The sequence below is a fragment of the Scardinius erythrophthalmus genome, assembly GCF_964197995.2.
Source record: "Scardinius erythrophthalmus genome assembly, chromosome: 10".
NCBI classification, from domain to species: domain Eukaryota; kingdom Metazoa; phylum Chordata; class Actinopteri; order Cypriniformes; family Leuciscidae; genus Scardinius; species Scardinius erythrophthalmus.
Window position 1 is genome coordinate 32,144,368 of NC_138230.1, and position 16,107 is coordinate 32,160,474.

The 16,107-nt window shown below is 39.0% G+C and overlaps 1 protein-coding gene across 1 annotated transcript in view; it reads left to right on the forward strand.

Moving 5' to 3' along the window:
- Window positions 1-16,107, forward strand: part of jarid2b (jumonji and AT-rich interaction domain containing 2b) — a 108,541-nt gene that overhangs the window by 49,069 nt on the left and 43,365 nt on the right. The window contains exons 2-3 of the mRNA XM_081375691.1: window positions 4,872-5,007; window positions 10,217-10,328. Coding sequence (XP_081231817.1) covers window positions 4,872-5,007; window positions 10,217-10,328 — 248 coding nt within the window. The remainder of the gene's footprint in view (window positions 1-4,871; window positions 5,008-10,216; window positions 10,329-16,107) is intronic.

The following is a 16,107-nucleotide window of genomic DNA, read 5'->3' on the forward strand; positions in this document are numbered from 1 at the left end:
CTCATTGGAATGCTTGAAGTATGCTAGGAGCCCCAAGTCTCACTTGGGCCGTCTATGTGATGGGTCTGTGTATGCATGAGTGTGTGTGAATGAGAAACACTTCTCCTCGCTCTGTCACACACCCATGTGCTCCTGGTGCTCATTAACGAGGCTCAGAGCTCCTCCGGGATGGAGCAGAGGGGGTTTTGGGAAGCAGGGTGAGTGTTCGTACTTGCAGCGCGGGTAAGTGGCGTCTGTTAGCTTGTGCCAGCTCTCGGTGTCTAGTCACATCTGAATCCCGGTGCTGCCAACCAACTCTGCCAGTCTATGAATGAGCCTGGCATCATCACGGTAACTGTCAGGAACAGTTTTCTGATGCTTGTCTTTTTACAAGTTTTGTTTGACAGAAACAAGTTTGTGTGTATGTACTTGTCCAGATTAGCTTACTGATCCTTAAGTATACTTCAGTTTTGTAACGGGCGCTAGTGTACAGCCGAACACATAGCCTTTCAGTGTGTACTTCATTTGATAGCATGTGCAAAAAAGCACACGACTTTGTCCAGTTTCTGCACTATTTCTCTTTAGAAGTTATGACCAATTACAAAATATCATTGTACTCGTTAATTAGAATTGTGGGTATCTCTTGTACACTTACAGTACACGTGTACTATGCTGATAATGAAGTTTATGGCACAGGCACTGTACACATCCTCTACCGTACATGTAACAACAAACTGTATAATAGTATACAAATACAGTATACTTCGGGCCAGAAAACATACTATGCACATGCTATGCAAATGCTTGGTCAACACATTGCATTTGTGCAACGCTGTCTGTAACAAACCAGTGTACACAAGGAGGGGCAATAGAGTGACCTTCAAATGCTGTTGAATTGAATTTTGTGTTGTTCAGTTAGCTAGCTATAAACATGTTGACAGTTTAATTAAAGTTTGGATTACTTGCTCAGTAAAATTCTCTTTGACCTGTTGTTCTGTTAGTACAATAGATGACTAGTTGAGAACAAGTTGAACATTTTATGCTGATACCCTCTATAAAGGCCTCTCCGACTAGACTAAAGGTGATGATACACAGGGCAACTTTTTGAGCAATGTTGCTAGGCAATTTTGCCGTCAATGGGCAACCAGATGAGACACAGGGCCCACGACCGATCTAAATTATCCAGATTTAAATTTATTGCCCATTTTCAATGGGAAAGTGCCCAAGCAACAATCGCTCGGCTAGATTGCCCAGCAACATTGCTCAAAAAGTTGCCCTGTGTATCATCACCTTAACAATGCGACACATACTTGTGTTTTACATATACATTATGTACATATACTTTTGTTCATACTTGAATTGTTTATGACATTTCAGATTGTAGATGCAGTTTACATACTACTTACTATATACTCTCATACTTTATGAAAAAAATGTTTGTTTAGATTCACATTAAAATTACAATCATGACAGGATCCATAGTAAATTTAAATATGGCCATTTCAATTCATCCCAATTTTTAGAATTCTTAAATGCCAAACTGTCACTTGTAAAATTAGCTTTAAATGTGATTTTTATAGTTGTATGTTATATCTGTTCTGAGATCAGCTTGTTTATAATGTGACGCTCATGAGAAAGGTGAATTGCCATATGTTCAGTTATCAAAACTTTGCAATTAGCTTCTACTTTGACTCCTAGAAGCCTTGTCAGTTTGCACATCAATGGACGCTACAAAACGCAATCTAACACTGAATATCTGTAGTTGTACACAGCCTCTGAGACTTGTCATTTGTTTAAACATTGAAGGCCGAAATATGATCGCTCCATTCTTCTGATCGTTGTTTTTATTGCAGACTAGTGAGTCGTACTGCGCTCCTACAGCTCTGTTAACGCCAGTATCCAGCTCAGCATTTTTTTTTCCCGAGCTGGAATGTTATATGTAGCGCAAGAAGGAAATAACTGTGGCGGTTTGCCAGGCTTTGAGAAAAGGGGGGCGACGGAGAAGGAGGGTGGAAAGGAGAAAAGAAAACAAACTTGAAGGCAAAGCGTTCGTGGTCGGCTCCCAGAGTTGAGAGAGGAGTTTTTCAGACGGAGAGGTGTGTGCGTGCTCTGAGCAGTAATACTCTATTCAGAGAGCAGCGCTGGCTCATCGCCAGACCGCGAGGTGATAGTGAGCGCGGGGTAATTGCTGCCTACCCAGCAGCCTGCTGGATTGTGCTCTTGGGATCCAGTGACAGCATCACGCCTCTGAGCGCTTCAGCCCACCTTGCCGTCTGTACGCACACTCGCGCGCTGTTATTATTGCCGTCTCTTGGCATAGGACCCTGGCCACAGCGTATCAAAGCAATAATATGTAGTTGATTCTTTAAACTGACTCTTAGAATCATTTGCTAATTCTTGTGTCTGTGAGAACTGTGCTGTGGTTGAGCTGCGGCTTTGCATGCAGGCTATTTTGAGCCGCGCGCTGTCTGTGTGTGTCTGTGTGTGTGTGTCTCTAACGAGGTGCTCTGGTGGTTTCACACACCACACGCCCAATCAGCTGCTGTCAGGCTTTTGCAGCGCATCAGTGCGTAGAGGAGTCTCAAGGTGTGTGTGTGTGTGTGTTTGTTGACATGTCTGCTGGGAAATCTGATGTTCACCTGTCAGTGTCAGCCCCCGCACAGGAACTCATGCACATGCATACACTCCCATGTCTTTTGTTTCACTAAGCCCCGCCTTCTGCTTAACCCCACAGGAAACAATGCCACAGTGCAAACCTTACATTTCTAATTGGGCATTTCCTCAAAATTTGGCAAGGTTTATGTTTAGAAATCATTAAATTGGCACAAAAAAAGCACGTTAGCTTTCAGTTAGAGTTAGCGATGCTTGCTGAAGGTTTATGTCTTTTATAATAACTTGCCGTTAGTTTAATTCAATAATTTTGTTCCTAATCCTGGGTTCAGACTACACAATATGGTTTTCTTTTACGATAATTGCTGTGTCAGATTATGCGGTTTTGACTCCTAAATTCTTGCCATGTCGTGGACCAGAAACATGTCAGACTATACGTTTCTTCCCGACCAATCATCGCTTGCCGTCTTAACGATGTGTGCAATCAGTGATGTCATCGAGAAGACTGAACTAGTGACTGACTTCCGGAAACAAGAGCGTAAACAAACAATGGTTATACTAGCTTAATGCTAATTCCATTACTCACCGGGTTGCTAAAGAATTTTCAGCAGCCATTACTCCAGTCATCAGTGTCACATGATCCTTCAGAAAGAACGCCCTAGCAAACACATAGCAATGTGCTAAAAATCCTTCTGAACACCATGGCAATGGCATAGCATCTCCTTGACATCCACCTGCTACACCCTAGCATTGTGGAGGCAAGTTTTGCACATGCAGTCACCACTTACATTTCCAGAAAATAATAGTCTAGTTTGGTGTTTTTGTGTTTTGTCGGACATCAAAGCATCACACAAAGAGATCTCTTTCCGGGATTTTATTTAGTAACAGTTAACCAAGGTCAAAAAGTTTTTTTTTTTTTTTTTGGTGGCTAACTGACATGCTTCTCTTTTAGTAAAGTGACTGTGAATAACACAACGGCATGGGAATGTCTGTAGTTCCCCTCTCGAGACGAGCGCTCTGAGATAGAGGAAGCAGTGTGTGGGAAATAACAATTTAACTGGCTCTCCGAATGATAACAAGTGCTTATATGTGCAACCTCTAGTGTCTTTCATCTCATCTACGATGAATTCCACTGAAACTTATGTACTCGCTATATTAAAATATATAATAATTTGCTACGGTGTTCTCCCTTGCAAATCTAGCAGATTGAAAGTGAATGATTGAGTCTGTTTTGGTTGCCTTGTCTTGATCGTGTATTACATTAATAATCATTACTGAAATATACACAACTTAGTAATTTACTCAAGTCCTTCCATTTAAATTCACCTTTGCTGTTTTGTGCCAAATCCTAATTTTTGTACATCAATGTTATGATCAAGTCATTCTGTAATGTATTACATTTGCTGTCAAAGCTATACATATTTAATCTATTAATGATAGTGTAATTTTAATTGTTCCCATCACCAGGACCATTTTGACATCAAACAGAGAAAATTGTGTTGCAATACATATTAGTTCCTCTTCTCTGACTGCTAAGACATTGCAATGCCCATTTCAATCAGTCCTCAATTTTAACTGTGGACTGTTATGCTTTTGTACAGCTTTTATAACATAGATATTCACAGCTTTCTGGACCTTTTTAAGACCTTTAAGAGAAGAATCCTGATGATTCCTGGCACTAAATTTGGCGAGCGCACTACAGTTTTAATACTATACTCAATAATACTACCGTTTGGGGAAGGTCTACAGTTAAGCACATTTAAAGAATAACTTCTATAGCACACTTTTGTTATTTATAGCACGCCTGTGAGAACCTGACCTGTGTGAGTCATGTTGCAAATGATTCTATAGATAGATAGATTCAGAATTGTTATCAAGGATTGTTGTCTCACGCACTGACCTGTGTGAGTCTTGTTGCAAATGATTCTATATATAGATTCAGAATTGTTATCAAGGATTGTTGTCTGGAAAGGAAATTGTATTTTTTGGAAAGGAAGCTCTTGTCTTTGTTCCATTTTTAAAATGTCTCTAAAAGATGATGCAATTTTTGAAATAGTCCAAGATCAAACAAATTTATTGTTTCTAAAGAATAGGGGAAATTATGTCATCATGAACCATTACAATAACACAATTTGATATTTGGTGTGGAAGTGTGTGTTTGTGCGCATTTAAGTGTGATTCGTGCAACAGGAAAAGTGCTGTAGATTGGTTTTATTTGTGTACTCAAGCAGCTGCATTGATGTTTTCCTCTACTATAGTGCTGATCATCTCTCTCTTTACAGGATGATAATGATGGGATGCCGTGGTCGGAGGAGCGGGTGGTGCGGAAGGTGCTCTATCTCTCACTGAAGGAGTTCAAGAGCTCACAAAAGCGCCAGCTCTGTGACGGCCTCAGCAATGGGAGAAAGGGACCTAATGGTAAGACACACTTTCAATGTTTTCTTCACTGTGAGCATCTAAACACTCAGATTAAACAGTACGTTTTTGTTCAGTTTTTCACCAGTTTGGTACCATCACTTATTAGAGCATGTTTTCCATCAAATGTTTGCAAATATACATATTTTAGCTTCGGTTTAGCATTTTACCTTTCAGTACAGTGTAAACATCTACTTTTGTCTGGTCAAAGGAAGTTCCTAAGGAGGTTTCCAGTGAGTGTGTGTAAAAGTGCCATATGATCCAGGTTACTTCAGAGCTTTCAAAGTCATCTGATAGCAGCATGTCTGACGTTGCAGCTTGGCACTGTGGGATTTCACTTCACACGGGCCTCAGAAAGCCAGAGCTTTTAATAAAAAGAGCTCTGAGACTCTAAAGGGAACAAAGAACAGGCCTCATACGTACGAGTCTGCACAGCCACACATAGACAAGGGGAAAGCCTTTTCTTGATATGGGCTTACCCTTTTTATCACTCAGTTGGGAAATGGAAAGAAAAATAAAAGAAATACAACAGATGGGAGACTTTATTCCCTTTCACCACTTGATGGCTTCTGTCAGAAGTGAGAGGACGCTTCTCAAAGACTTTACTTGGAGAAGACAGCGCATTTTAATTGATGTTCACAAAACAAGGCTGTGAGAAATAGAAGTTCAGTCTACGTAGTATGTCAACATGTATTACAGTTAACTTTCTAGTAAAGTATTGTTTCACTAATATTTGACATCACAGAGGTAAAACTGTTGCAAAAACGGTTTCATGTTACTTTCAAGGTCCTAGATCAAGTCTTGTTTTAACAACAGAGTTCGTCGTCTAATGTAAATATTTTCAAAATATATTTTTCACACATTTTCAGTGCTTCGTCCGCTAAACGATTGATGTTGACAAACAGCATATCAAATGGCCTGTAGTCTCTCACAACCTTGTTTTGTTTGCAAAGTTTGTTGCATCTGATCAGGTGGTCGGCCAGGGACAGGTAAAGCTCATCCCAGTGGCACTAACAACAGCATTTCAAACACCCCCCCCCCCCATGTAAACATGAAGAGAGATCAAGCTGAAGGGGTTTCTGTTGAGACTATGGCAGGAGGCTAGATATACAGTCTCTGAATAATCTCTTAAACTGATAATATGCTCGTATCACAACAGCCCTTAATCTTGTTTTCTTGTTGTCATATGCGTTAACGATGCGTTGTTACCTCAGGGTAGCAGTAATCCCTTTGAACGTAGGGTGTTTAATGAAGGGTGATACACAAAGTCTTTGTTCGCAGATACGAAAGCTCAGCATGTTTTGACATGAAAGGATCAGCATCAGATTTACCTTCCATCCGTACATTAGCAATAACGCATGATCTATCTGGCTATCCATCTGTCTGTATGTCTGTCTGTATATGAAGAGTTCAGATGCAAAAGCCTCTAAATGCCATGTGAAATTTTCGTCTAGAATGTAGAATGTAGAATGTTTCGTCTAGAATTATCAAGCTCGTATATTTAAATTCAATAATTTCACTTAATGGGCAATGAAGATTACCTATTCATTGTCATTTAAGTGAAATTACTGAACTTAAATATACAAGCTTTATAAAAATGATCATTCTATAAGAAAATTTCAGATGGCACTTAGAGGCTTTTGCATCTGAACTCTTCATATATACACTTTTGTTGTCTGTTGAATCACTTCACTGTTTTGTCAGCGTGTCAGCATTTTGTGACTTGTTAACAATTCTATCTTAGGAAAAAGCAATAATCCAATAGTTCTTTGTTTCTGTATTGTTTTCTATTTGTTTCTGCTTTGTTTTGTTTTGTTTTGTTTTGTTTTGTTTTGTTTTGTTTTGTTTTGTTTTGTTTTGTTTTGTTTTGTTTTGTTTTGTTTTGTTTTGTTTTGTTTTGTTTTGTTTTCACAGTCTCAGATAATTTTAAATGAAGCTCATTATAGTCAAGGCCCAGATCCGTGAGTGTTGGAGAGTCTTCACACGTGTGAAGGAACCAAACTCCATGTGATGGCAGCTCTTGAAACAGACAAAAGGGGACTGTCTGAGTACATGTTTTAGCTTTTGTGTTCCAAACAATGTGGCACTGGCGTCCATTTTGTGGCAACGTTAAGAGGACAAAAACAGTCTATCTTGGCCAAAACAACTGCGTCTGCCACAACAGACCATACATCCTATCACTAAAGGGGGTGTATTTTACACTTTTGTAATATTATTTTTGCACCAAACCCCACTTGCAATATTAGTCAAGCAGAGTTTTACAGGATAATTTTCCTACCTCTCTACAACCCTTAAAATTAAAACATGTGAATGTTTCTTTGTGTGTGTGTGTGTGTGTGTGTGTGTGTGTGTGTGTGTGTGTGTGTGTGTGTGTGTGTGTGTGTGTGTGTGTGTGTGTGTGTGTGTGTGTGTGTGTGTGTGTGTGTGTGTGTGTGTGTGTGTGTGTGTGTGTGTGTGTGTGTGTGTGTGTGTGTGTGTGTGTGTGTGTGTGTGTGTGTCTTTAAAGGAACCGTATGTAAGAAATGTATTTCAATTAATCATAAAATGGCCCTGATATGTCACTAGACACTAATCATGTTAATTTCAAATACTTATATCACCGACAACAGTAGTCCGGCCAGGATATTGTCATTTAAAAGTGAAGTTGTAGCCCTCAACTGATACACCGCTCTACAGTATTTTGAAAGTGATTGCAGTACCAGTTTTGGCCAGAATCTTACATACGGTTCCTTTTAAGACTGAGTAACAATACACATGCCATAATTATTTGTAAAATTCTGGGAGGTAAACAATGCCAACTAGTCAACACAAATCCTTTTTTTCCATGATATGTTGTTCATAGAGTAAAATAGTAGTCAGTAAAATAATTTTTTTAATGGAGCAGTTTATTGAACCTCTAGACAATTTTTGTTGTTGTTGAAGAATCATATTACGATACATCAGGTTTTTATGACACATACATTATTATAAAGTGACAATATGGAGCTCATTCTTGATGAAGAAAAAAACCCTCAGACTGATCAAAAGTATGCAATTTGGTGTAGTTTCTTATGTTTAAATGGCTAGTTTTCATTTTAAAATACTTCTAACATGATAAAAGGTATTCTTATTCGTACTTTATAAAAATCAGTAAAGGTTTCAAAGCAAAAAGGAACGGTGGGCATTTTGAGTTAAACTTAAAGGCCTTTTACTTGCTAAAAAGTACGAACTATCAATCAGACAAGAGAATGCATGTAGTAGCCTAGATTGTGTACAACAGGTTTTTCAGCAAAGTTTTGATCACGTTGATAATTTAGATGCCTTAGAAATTTGTGTATCAAATATGATAGGGTTAATGAAACTGGGAAGTGTAAAGATATAATGAATATGCACGTCTTTTTTAATTCTCAGATCAGTTTAGGGCTGGGCCAAGGTCACCGGCCATTGAAATAGCTCCTAACCAGGATGCGGCAGGTTTCCAGGGACAAGCAATTTGTGTCCTTTAGTGTCATAATAGTGTCCTTTAGTGTCTAGATGTGCTTTGTTTTGTGAGCCATACACTCAGATGCCAAGTTTTGCATTTTGAGCATCAGTTCTGAGACGATACACTTCTATACCACATTTCTACTTTCTCTTTCATCTTCTAAATGAACTAATACTAATTGCACATCATAACACCACACTGCTCACGCAACATTCCAATCTCTTTGGAAACCAGGAGGTGAACGTAGATGCTACGGGCTTAGTTAAACACGCATAAAGATTAGAGGCCCTGAAGGACAGACGCTTAATAACCCGTCACACGCTCTCCCGGCCTATAGAGAGAGAGAGAGAGAGAGAGAGAGAGAGAGACAGGACGTTTGGCTCCGCAAGACTCCGACTGTCTTTCACACAGCCACTCAAGTGAGACCAACATATGTAAAACACGGCGCGGGAAGCGAGCAGCCCGCGTTAAGCTGTTTACATCTGATCCCTCTCCACCCACGTTGGCTTGGCTTGGCCGGCTCTCTCTGGTTTTGGCTTCCCGTGTCGTGATGAAGGCAGAGGCTCGCGAGCTTGTTTGTTCTTGCACTTGAGGAGTCGTTTTGAAAATAGGACACAAGTGTGTGTGTGTTTTTTTTTTTTTCTATTTTAAATTAAACCATCCCAATTTTCCCAAAGACAATGTTTGGTCTTATGGGAATAGAGCTCTTAAGACTTCACTTGAATGCTTTGAAGTTCAGCCATGTTGGTCCGAATATGAGAGAGAAGCAATTTTATAGTGTTTCATGTATGTGTTGGATTGCAGCTTTATTGTAGTTTCTTTCTTCTCCAGTTGTTTTACCGGCTTGTTTGAGATTTGGTGTCCAGCTCTGGGAATGTTTGGTGATTCTGGATATTCGCTTAACGAATGTTACTAAACACGGAAATTAAATCAGCTGAGCCGTATAAAGGAAGTTTTAACTTCGTAATCCTGGTTTATCTAGCGTTAATGGCCAGAGCTCTTTAGATGTTGTTTTACCCGTTTCCCAGTGTTGAATACTGACCCGAATAAATATTTTTCTTACTCTTAATGTGAAATATTTATTATTTCTTTATTACTTCTTTTTCCTTTTTCCTTATTTATTTCATTGTAATCATCACGTCCATTGTTTTTGAGACCAATATCAGTTCCAGACACATGAAACAAAAGCTTATGATATTAATCAGTGTTTATTCGCCAGTTGAAACCCAGTAGCGTTGAGATGGAGTGTCGAGACAGAGAGGCGGAGACTTAGTTTTTCACTATAAATATTAATTATTGTATTAAATAAATAGAATAGTAATGAAAACACTACTCTACTGAATTGCAACTAATTATAACCAATACTACTGCTAAGCCTGATATCCTGATTACTTCACCAACTTTCTCCCTAATTGTTTGTGTAATGATGCACTGTCCCATTTTTACAACCTTGAATTTGCACAAGTTAACTCATTGGTAAAAACACAATTTCAAAGTCTTACGTTGACTTTTGTTAGATGAAATACTGGTACATTACAAAATGTTCTTGCTTCTACAGTTGGACTCTAAAGTAAACCATCTCCCATTTCCCATTTGCTCTTGCTCCATTTCAGTTCTGCATTGCATGATTAAAATAAAACCATGCTGTGGTGATATTTCATCTTAAGTTAAAATACATGATGCACTGCATCTGTAGGTTGTCACTGTTTCTCATGTTTTTTTTTTTGCTTTTTCTTTCCCTCTGTACAGCTTCCTTGTCAAATGGGCAGCTGAATGGATGTGGGTCTAAGGGAGGACATAAAGAGGACGGGTCTCTATCTCACACAGATGGAGGCGGCGAGGGCGGCCCGGCCAAAAAGAGGTGAGTGACCCACTCTCGCTCTCTCAGAGGTCAGTGTTAAAGAGTCGGTTGGATCCCTGGCGGGTAAATCCAGCTGAGCCAACAATTTTAAAAACAGCTGTTGTAGAGAGTATTAAAAGAGATGACATTACTAGGACACAAGTATGGCGTTCTCAGACCGAGATATTTCACTTACTGAAGATGTCAGACTTCCTGTTTTTAATTTCCCCATTTGTTTCTATTTCTGGCTTTATCTAGCAGAAAATGACAGTCAGGAAAAAAAATGAAGCCGCTTCATTAAAGGAGTCTGAGGACCTTATAACAAGTGGTAATTCTTTAAAATGAATTGCTGTCATGGTCGTTTTTAATTAGTCACTTTAAGACATGCTTAAACATTTTTATTTTTTAATTATTAATTAAAAAGCAAGAGAGTTAATGTGTCCAAGTGCAGTCGGTAATTAACTATTCAGCGTGTAATCTTTTTTAGGATGTTGTAATCTGTGATTTGGAAAAGCTCTAAAGAGAGAGGAGGGATGCAAGCAGCTTGGTGAAGAAACATAATAGACAGGCTTTTTTTTTTTTTTTTTTTTAAGCTGTGCCTTTGAGGCAGACGCTGGCTGGAAAATGGTGAGAAAGACAAGTTATGGGTCTTTTTCAATCGGATAAATATAAACTGCTAATTTCCCCGACCACACTGAGCTTGCAGTGCACTTTGTGCTGTTGATTCATATTTTTCATCAAATGACCTAGTTGTGTTTGGATTCCGACAAAGCAGCTCGTCTTGTGATTTGTGTGATATTTATTGGTGGAGTGGAGGACTCAAAGGAATTGATCACAGAAAATGAAACTTCTATCATTAAATCATCATTTCAAACCTGTATCTTACGTGCAGCACAAAAAGAGAAATTGAGAATATTGTAGGCTACTAGTCGTTCTTTTCCCTGAATTTACAATGAATTGTGAGGTTTCAAAATAGACGCAAAAGACATTTTATTGCTTTGTAGGAGAAATAAGTCGTTATTCTATGGAAATCTTGAAATCTGCTGTAGTTCTTTTTTTTGCATGGTCATGAAAGAAGTGACTCTGTCCAATTGTGCAGTCTAATGAGAACAATATGCTTTTGTTTGGCCAGGTTCTACAATATCAGATCTATAGTTTTCAGATAATTCAATCCCAGAATGCATTGCAGAAATCTCAGTGAAATAAAATCATCCAAGATGGCTGACATTGGAGAACTGTCAACTGTCATTTACTACTGAAAAGTATTGATAAAAATATATATATATTAAAAATGTTTTACCTGTGAAGCAGCTGTCTAAATGTTATATCATTCTAATTCCCATCTTTTATGTTCTTGGCATTATAACTCAGTATTTGAGCTCATTGCCCATCTCCTTTCAAACAGGATTTGACTTTGATCTGAGTGTATGGCCACATTCAATGCTCAATCACACATTCACATAGATGGGTGGCATTAGCATTACGGAAGACCCATTCATCAAGCCCACTGTTTAATGGCACAACTTTCATGGCGTGCCATAAACCCCCTTACAAACAGTTGCGTAGGCCCTCTGAAGAGGCTTTTCTTCCTCTCGAGAGTCTGAATTAATCCCACCACCGGCTTCGAGGGAACAAAACAGCTCTAATCGCAGGCGCCGCTTCAAAGACGACGCTGCCCAGCGCCCACCGAACGCTACACAACGCAGCACTTCCACATCGCAGCGGCCAGTCCCCAGCAGATGTCCGTTTCAACCCCCTCCTGAAAGAAACATTCACAGAGACCTTCTGTTGGGGGTTCTGTCTATCAAGCCACAAGCACCTATGGGAGAACGCAAGAGAGTAATAGCGTGTGTGCTGGCGAAGACCAGCGTGCAGCACCTGCTGCTGCTTTACCTGTCACTTAATACCCTGTTATAATAGTTAATCAGGGCGCTGTCCTGTAGACATCATCATTAAAACAGATTTTTGTGGAGAGACAGATCGAGTGGGAGGCGAAAAAGAGGCAGAGACAGTTTGAGATGGGCAGTGCAGAGATGCAAGTTAGGACAAAGAGCAGCAGATGCAGTGTAATCGGTAAAGCATTGTGGGCCGGTAAGAGCTCTGCCTACAACCTGGTCTTAAAGAGACAAGTCATTCAAAAAAATAATAATTCTGTCCAATCCAGCATGACTCCTAAAGAAACATTTTTAAATGTTGGGGATTTTTCATGTAATTATAATGAATGTACACTTTCAAGTTTCAAAAAGAGCTTGACACAAAAGCGCCATAAAAATATCTTAAAAATGGTCCATATAACTTATGCATTATATTCTAAGTCTTCTGAAGCCATATGACAGATGTGAGGAGCAGACTGAACTTCGAGTTGTTATTCACCCATGTTATTGTTGTTAACTCTAGAACTGCTTATCTTGATTCAGTGAGTTGAATTCAAGAAACAAATCAATGTGATTCATGAATGAATCGTTCCGATCTGTTCTGTACGCAAGATCAAATGAGTAATTGAAATGATCTGACTCAAAAGAATGATTTGTTCACAGATTGGAAATCACTACTTCTCCCATGAACTCTCACAAAGTTACAAAGTTTTATGGAGCTTTTGAGCATCCGTCCTTTTGAGTTTTATGAGCATCCATCCATCCATCTAAATCCGCTTCATAACTTAATTCCCTATTCATTGTAACTGCATGGAAAAGAGCAACCAGCACATTATTCAAAATACCTAAGAGAGTCTGCATACAGGTTTAAAACTACATGAGGTTGATTAAATTTTCAGAATGGTAATTTTTTGGAGAGCTTTTCCTTTAATGAATCACTCCTTGTCTGACATTTGGCGTCCTATACTGGACATTTGAATGTGTTGGAAGTTTGTGTACTTGTGTGTGTCTGCATGCTGCGCTACTTATTAGGCATCTGCTGCCCACATAAGACGACAACAAGGAGTCTGATTGAGGCATTGCCAACGTCTGTCACACCTGGCCTACAATAAACCCAAAAAAGAAAGTGAGAGAGAGAGAGAGAGAGAGAGAGAGAGAGAATGAAAGGGAGGAGAGACAGACAGAGGCACAGGTGCAGGGGCTGGCCAGGTTGCAAGGGGAGGGACGTGGAAAGCCGTTTGGGAGAAGACTGCTGTTTGCATTCCCAGGATTGGGAAATAGAGAGGCCTCCAAGCTCTGCCAAGTGTCAAAGCAGCAACTTCCCATCTTTCGTTTAAAATCTCAGTCGCCTAGACGCGCTGAATACACACAAAACCCCAGTTAGAGGAGACAAGGGGGCACCAAATGTGGCAGGCGCTGAAGAGGCCTGTCCTTTTTAGTGTGTATTTGTGTTTACTTGTTTGAGAACCCTTCTTAAAGAGAGAATTGTTTGAATTGTTTGTGTAGTGGCTGCTCAGTTGCTGCCAAATTACTCTTTTGTGTTGGGCCAATGCCGCCTTTACAAACATTTCTTTGCTGTGTTGAGAATAAAATACTAGCGTATTTCTTTAGTTCCTTTCACACTATCTGTGTCAGTGCTCACCAGTGCAACTCTACAGGCAGCACATTGCTCCTAGGTCAAGTGTTATAACAACACTCAAAGTTTAAATGTGTTAAAGTCGAGTTATATATCTATAAGTGATAAGTATGGGGTCAGTAAGATAATTGTTGTTTTTTTAGAAATAAATAATTGTTTTCAGCAACGATGCATTTACGTTGATCAAATGTGACAGTAAAGACATTTATAATGTTAAAAAAGATTTCCTTTTAAATTTTCTATTCGTCAAAGAATCATGAAAAGCGCATCACAGTTTCCACAAAAAAAAAGTTTCAACGTTAATTTTAAGAAGCGTTTCTTTAGAAGCTGGTTTAATGGCTGCTGAAAATTCAGATGATCCCTATCCTACGAATATAGGGATAGGGAATAAAATGTATTCAAATTCAAAACGCATTTTAAATGGTAATACACTGTAAAAAAAATCTAACCCTCCCAAATCAAAAATTTCAAGTGACCGATAACATCTAAATTTTTCAATTGGCCCAAGTGAAATTCTGTAAATTATAAACTTAAATTTACAGATTTTCACTTGGGCCAATTGAAATTTACAGATTTTCACTTGGGCCAATTGAAAAATTTTGATGTTATCGGTCACTTAATATTTTTGATTTGGGAGGGTTAGAATTTTTTTACAGTGTATTATTTCATAATATTACTGTTTTTGATCAAATAAATGCTGCTTTGTTGAGCATAAGAGACTTATTTTAAAAAACGTAAACGTCTTTCCAACCACAAACCTTTGAAAGGTAGTGTATATTAAATAAAGTATTAAAATATAGTTTAAAATCACTCTACAGTAGTTGAGAGCATTGCATTTTGGAATACAGTATTGCACTCTTGGCACAGTATACACATTGCATACTATATTGCTTTTCAAATGTATTACTTTTATTACTTTCACTTTAAAAATGTAATATTTATACACACATCATGCCTTCAGTACATATGGCTCAATAATAGCCACATTGATTTTCCTCTAAATCTGCTGGTTGCGCTACATACTCCAATCCACTCTAATTGTACAGCAGATCAATGTCTGCAATAAGCAAGCGATTAAACATGATTGGAATGTGACGCATGTTTTCGGAACCGCACACAGCGATGAATTGAGAGGTATAGCGTGAGAAGAAGACTCTCAGGTAGGCAGTTTGGCTCCAAACTCCAGTTGATTCACAGGGCAGGAATGTCCTGTGAATGAGGTCTCAGGCTGAGGTATTTGCACAGCAGACAATTGTGGCTGCCGATTGGTTGGGGCCGGATAAGTGGGAGCAGTGGTCAATAATCTCAGCTGCTGTGGCCAGGTGTGTTAGGGCATGTGATTTTAATGTTACTGATAATGCTCAATGGTTTGAGTGAGTTGAATACACATCGGCACTTCTGTTTTTCTAGATATGCTTTTGCGGTCATTCTGATTCCTTGTCTTTTGATTTGCTCTAAAACATTTTGCCATGTTGAAAGCAGTGTTGAATGGCAGCCGTCCTCCATTAGCTGTGGGTTTGTTTTGGCAATGCCTCTGAGTTATGAACACTGCTCTTAAAGGGATGGTTCACCCAAAAATTCAAATCTAGTAATCTGAATTCATTGAACTCATTCATCAACCTCAATCTGTTCCAAACCAGTATGACTTCTTTTTTTTCCTTCTACCCCGGAACACAAAAGAAGATATTTAAATGATATATTTAGCAGAATGTCTTTACTTCTCTTTTTCATTCAATGAAAGTGAATGGGAACTGGGGCTGTAGAGCACCACAAAGGAAAAAAAAACTACAATAAAAGCATCATGAAAATAGTCCAAATGACTTGTGCTATATTTAAAGTCATATGATAGCTTTGTATGAGATACTGACTGAAATGTAAGTCTTTATTCACTGAAATTCTTGCCTGACTGGCTCAGTTCCCCATTTCACATCCACTCAGCATCTCTATTTTCTCCACCAGTGTATGTGTACACTAGTGTTCAAAAAAGTGTGAGGTGGGTGAGTTTTTTGTTTGAACACCCTAGCAATTGCCTAGAAACACCCTAGCAACACTCTTGCAACTGTCTAGCAACCACATAGCAAACACACACACATTTATGTGGGCAGGTGTAAATGGAACCGTTTTAACAAATCAGATAGCTATATGATCAGTAAAAACACATGAAGTGACCAGGTGTAAACAGGCCCATAGTCTCACTCTTCATGGATCATATGATGCATATTGACAACAAACACAGCAAGGACCAAAAGTTCCATCTGATTGTCTGGCTTTGCTCCGTTTCGAGTATTCA